We start from the raw sequence: 6,000 nt of genomic DNA, 5'->3' as shown, positions 1-6,000 counted from the left end.
TCTTTAAAAAACTCCTTTTTATTGATTCATTACCATACAAAATTTATTCAAATTACATCCATTTGAAGTGGTAAGATCACAGCTAGAGAACAGGTCACCCTTTAATAAATCTATTTACAAAACTCACCATAAAAGCTATTTTTGTTGGTTTTTTTCTTTTTGTTTTTTTACAGTATTTTACAGGTTTGTGGTTTCGTTTTTTTTTTAAACTAGCATACAATGCAAAGCTAAATTAGATTAGTATTTCATTTGTACAAAAAAAAAAAAGATGGTCTGCATTAGTCTTCATTTTCTCTTCCCTCGCAAAAGTGCCCCTTTGTCTCGCAAAATCTTCATGCTCACACAACTTTTACTTTCCTCTTCCACAAGACAAAAAACTTTAAATACTACAATTTTATTTACAGATCCACATCTAAAAAAACTCTTAAAAAATTACAAACCAGCTAGAAAATATTCTGGCAGTGTTTACAAATTAATTCTATTGTACAAAACTGCTAGATAACTAAAGTGTGAGTTGAGAACATATATCAAATTAAATACAACTGCTGAATGATCTATGCAAACATTTGTACATATAAACACACACTTAACACTGTTTAACAGTTCTTTATGTGTTGCCCTTTATACATGTTATATTCCAAAACTCACACAGTCATACAGTTTTCTTATTAGTACTGTGACTTCTTGTCTTTTCATGTGTGAGCTTTCATAGCAGCAACTCAACGGTACCAGAAAACCTGCATACATAATATTCTACTACAGTACAAATAGTACTAATTTTCTGAGTATGTCAGATAAGCACAACGGTAATGCAAAAAAAAAAAAAAAAGGATTATATGGGCATCATCTAATCAACATTACATTAATTTAGCCCAGAACATGGCAAAATATTTTACACTCAAGAAAAAAAAAAAATTATTTAAGACTTCTTAGAATTCCTCTGACGTTCAAAAAATAAATATTGGTACTATACTATACTAGCAAAGATCTTCAAAAAATAAATGCAATTCAGTTGATGTGGTACTTACAGTTATGTACTTTGGAAAAAAATTAGTTCCATTTTGCTGGCGAAGAGAATTATAAAAAGCTGTAAGCAGAGGAAGCTAACCCACTGAGATAAATATGATATATATTGAACAAACAAAGCTTGGCATAAGTGTTTTCCATAGAGGAAAAAACCCACAGTGCATCTCTAGTAGGCACTTAACACGAAGCCCCACTTAGTACCACAAAAATTCATGTACCAGTTCTAATGCACACTGGGGGCAGTAAAATTGAACTGTGCATCTTCGTTCTAGTTTAAAAAAAAACAACCAACAAAAACTACTTTCACACACACACGCACGCACAAGCATTTTTAAAAATCTCTTATTACTACAAGAAGTGGCAGAACTTTATACTTTTCAATATTTGCAATATACACTACATTTACAGTGTATTTTTTTTTTATTAAAAGCTTTTAAGGACATAAGTATTTGACCTCATAATGAGACATATACACAGCTCAAAATGAGCATTATGACAGCAATTTAAACATTCCCACAAGTAGCTGAAGAATCCCATTTCACTCTTTCACTTCATATACACGTTCACTGCATGTACAATCCATGTTGTGACACTCAAAAGACATGCATTCTCTGCAGAAGGCACGACCTGAAATACTATTATAAAATTGTTATTGAGGACTAAACCAGTTCACTGAGCCCTTCTCCATAAGCCCACTTGTCACAGTAAGCAGAGACTGGGGGAGTGTGAAGACAAAAGATTTATGGTCACCTGCTTGCACCTGCTGACTCGCAAGGCACTGGAGCTCAGGGGTCAAGGAGAAGGCTTTGCTGTAAAAGCCTTAACTTGTCTATAGCATTTTAGGGAGTTTTCAATTAAAATATCAGCACTGTTCAAGAGCCTAGTTCATTTAATAATGCTATTTTATGGTAAGTGGAGGACAACTCTGAATGACAGCAGGTTTTTTGATTCCATTAAAAACATGGTTTAGATATGGACAGCATTTAAGACAATCAGCTGTATATAAATTCATCCACCAGCGAAGGAAGCTTCTCTAAATCATAAGCATCAAAGAGGTCACTGATGCCTTCTTCATCCCCAAGGCTCAGCAAATAATCTTCCTGAAGCAGAGGAGGCAGCAAATTCACAAATGGTCCTTCAAAGTTTGAGGGAATTTGGTCCTCGGTCTGCTGTAAAAGGTTGGCTGGAGAAGCCAATGGAGAGATTGTTGCCATATTTACTGAGCAGTCACCTTGTCCTGAGTTAGCAGAAGCCACTTCTGTAAGAGGAGGGAGAGAAAAAATAAAAGATATCAACTTTAATCTCAATAGAAGTATCAAAATTTTTATCAGACCAAACAAAATAACCACTGCATAAAGGACCTTTCATAAAGCCTCATTTCAAGAAAAAAAAAATGGCTTCTATAAAATTTCTAGCTTGTTTTTGATATGTCACAAAGGGCTTCTCAAAAATGATCATTTTGCTATCATCTCTGATTTTTCTATTAAAAATTATTTTAAAATATTTAAACAACTACAGGGGGAGTAAATCAAGAACAGTGAGATGCCCATTTTTCAGTGGCATTTATAGTCAAAAGTGAAAGCTTTCTAGGCAACAGATGTCTTTAGTGATACAGTGTAGCTGCATATACATATACACAGAGATTTCTGCCTCTTGTTTTGAGGTGAATCTTTACTGCTACAGTCCTATTTGAAAATGCAAAAGGAACAAAATTGGTTTTTTCTTCGATATTGCATAAACTTTGGTTACATATGATAACCTTGGTTACATATGCAAATAGAAAGCTTACTTTAAACAACTGACGGAGAGAAAAACGTATTTCCCGCTACATAGACCAGAAATGCACAGTGAAACATCGGTACCTTACTTCTTCACTTCTCAGAAAAATAAAGCCAAAAAATGAGTCGGATATCTAAAGTTCAAAATGAAATATTGAATGTGAGCTTGAAGGAAGGCCTTTAGTATTACAAAGAAATAATTTTACCTTTGGAAATGGTTTTGGAAATATTTCCGTTGTGGTCCTGACTATAGGTTTTCATTGGACTGAGGGCATCATTTTCCTCTGGGCACAGATAAACTTCAATAGGTCCTTGAGTACTAGATAAATGTATCAATGCACTCTGCTAACAAAACAAACATCAGTAAGGTGTTAAACAATGAACAGAACAGAATACTGATGATACTGAGTAAATTCTTACTGGGGTGTCAGTGTTTGAATACATTTTTTACTAATCAAAAGAACCTGAAAAGAACCCCAAGCCTTTTTTTCACAATGTGAAAAATTAGGCTGATGTATCTAGAAGACAAAATAAAAGCTTTTTCCACTGTCTGTAGTGCACAAATCTCAAAAGCCCACCATTTTGTGTGGTGTATCATAATGAGGGACTTATAAAGGATTGAACTCCTAACACTTTTTTACAGCCACAATAACCTGGAGCATTCTGATGGAATGGAACTGTGGGAAGCAAGTCACAGGTTTTATTATTATTCATAACAATAATATTGGATGTAGTTGTGTAAATGTTTCTGCTTTTAAAGGATGCCAAAACATCTTTTCCACTCCCCCAAAAACCTTCAGCACTTATTCATACTGAACTCAAACACCTATATGCAAGTTCACCTATTTATCAGGAAACATTTCCAAACAACAAAGAACCCCCCAAACCAGATGCCTTTTCTTCACCCAAAATTATTTAAGTCCTTCTGCTCTCTGAAGGCAGTGATTTTGATGGTGGTTCTGAATAACAGGATCTGCTAATTCGTCGCAGAAAGCTACGTTTTTCTTACCTTTTGCACATTGATTCAATAAACCAACATGACATACCTAGGCATAGAAAACCTGCAAAGCTGCTCTTTGTGTTATGATGGAAAATCATAAATTACTCTGGTTACAAATAAACCTGCTCCTGGTGTTTTGCATTAATAGTTTTCTAAAAAGCATGAACACAGGCATTATATACCTCTTCGCAGACTTGTTTCAAATACATCTTATTGTGCCCTTTGACAAAATGTTCCTCACATTATTTGTGTTCTGACAGTTATGTAACATAATAGACAGCATTTACAAACACGGAGAACACCAACTGAACAGGGATTCCCTGGGGCAGAGAAAACAGCTAAGAGTACTTAGGGCAATGTTATAGATAATTAGAAAAAAGGAGATGGGAAGAGCAGGAGTTGAAAAAAGGTACTCTTGAGTGACTGAGGTACGCAAAAAAAGGACACTGAAATGTAACTGCAAATGACAGAAAGAAAGAGGACTTTACTGCCTGAAGCTGAAAATTAAATGAGTAAGTTGGGTATAGAGGATAAGGGAGGTCTAAGAACTAATTTTAATGATGGTGTGCATCTCTCTCTGCCTGCCTGATTTCACTGAATTAAAAATCAAAGCATAATGCCCAGGGGAAAGAAACAGGAAAACAAACAATGATAACAGTATATATTTATGGATATTGATAAAAGATATCCTTTCCCCATTGCAGCAAAATGATTTATTCTTCCTAAACCTGCACCTAGGTTCAAAGGGGAAACTAAGGACAAAGGTAGAGAAAACAAAAAAAAGGATGGAAACTTGCCTAAGCAAGTGCGGAATAATCTTAGGAAAAGAAGTGACAGGGAATCTGGAGTCTGCTGAGTCTCAATAGGTATTGCTGAGTTCACTGGCCCAGTGGTAGGGATGAAGGAACAATGCAGAGAGGTATGAACAAGACACAGTGGTGTTTGGGGAGTTAGCCCCATCTCTAGTTGCTCCTTGAGTGAAGAAATTAGGTATATTTTTTGAATCTCTAAACCAGCGGTTTGTGAAATTTATTCACATTTGCCCAACATATTTGGGTCTATCTCATCAAGTGAGAATTAAAATAAGTGTCAATCAATAAAGCAAAGATGATGATGATGGAAGAAGGAAGGGCAAGAATGCATTCTAGGAGTAAAACACAAGTTTCTACAATAACTGTAATACTTCAGAAAAGAAAATCCTACATGAAAAAATTAGGATATCAGTAATATGAGTCATCAATATGCTTAAGGCATTGAGTTATCCATGAACTTTTAAACTAAAACAACAAAGCTGAATTTCCAAAAATTTTACATGGTTACAAACCAAGGAAATTTCACTTGTCAAGGAAGACCTTTTCTTCATATAGAGTATGGCAAAAGAAAACATCTGTAAATAGAGTGGATTACTCTGAAGAAACCTGGAAGTGAATGAAAAGGAACAAATAATGATTGCCCTATGTAAAATTATTTTTAAAGTGTCCCCTTCATTTTTTAAAGAAACATCTCTAAATTTTGTAAGTAAGATGAATATAGGATGGTATGTCTGGGCATCAGATACCACAGTAAGACTCAAGACACACTTGCTCCATCTATAGAAAAATTATATGTAACCTGGCAGACAGTTCCAGGTTCTTCTTACCTCCACTGGGTCAGGCACTTCAAGTCTTGTTTCTGGAGGAGCTTTCACAACTATAACAGTTTGGTCTTTAAGGCCACTAATTTTTCGAATATCTTGATACGTCACATAAGCTAATGTAATCACTGTTAAGGAACTTTCCAACCCAGATTACAATACATTCAGATTATTAGAAGAGGCAGAAGTCTTTGAATTATTTTTCCATTTTCTCATAGCTACATTGCTCTTAGCCCAAGGTTTTCTGTTCTCTACCTTGTGATTGCCGTGACACCCTGCGAGAACTTTCCTTCAATGTAACAGCTAGGGCCACTACTAAGGGAACAAAAGGGATTCTCCACACTAAGTGCCTCTCTCCTCCTTTACACAGGTAAAACTACATAAGTTAAAGCTCAACAATATGAAATCAGTCACAGACTGCATCAAGCAAAAATTCTTATGCGCTTGCTGTCAAAGTGCAGAGAACTGAAAATCACAGAAAAAATGTACAGGAATTACAGATGTGTGCTACAGAAGCGCATATCCAATATCACTGCATCATAAAATGGTTTGGGTTGGAAGAG

General features: G+C 35.3%; 1 protein-coding gene across 3 annotated transcripts in view; it reads right to left on the bottom strand.

Annotated features, from left to right (window-relative positions):
• Nucleotides 1-6,000, bottom strand: part of E2F3 (E2F transcription factor 3) — a 43,014-nt gene continuing 37,014 nt past the window's right edge. For 2 of the 3 annotated variants that reach the window (XM_032674582.1, XM_032674601.1), the window contains exons 5-7: nucleotides 5,444-5,558; nucleotides 3,011-3,149; nucleotides 1-2,284 (exon numbers count right to left, since the gene is read on the bottom strand). In XM_032674582.1, coding sequence (XP_032530473.1) covers nucleotides 2,019-2,284; nucleotides 3,011-3,149; nucleotides 5,444-5,558 — 520 coding nt within the window. In that variant the 3' untranslated portion in view covers nucleotides 1-2,018. The remainder of the gene's footprint in view (nucleotides 2,285-3,010; nucleotides 3,150-5,443; nucleotides 5,559-6,000) is intronic. The other variant, XM_032674590.1, reaches the window with a different exon arrangement.

This window comes from Chiroxiphia lanceolata, chromosome 1 (assembly GCF_009829145.1).
Source record: "Chiroxiphia lanceolata isolate bChiLan1 chromosome 1, bChiLan1.pri, whole genome shotgun sequence".
Lineage (NCBI taxonomy): Eukaryota > Metazoa > Chordata > Aves > Passeriformes > Pipridae > Chiroxiphia > Chiroxiphia lanceolata.
This window is presented reverse-complemented; position numbering and strand designations above follow the sequence as displayed.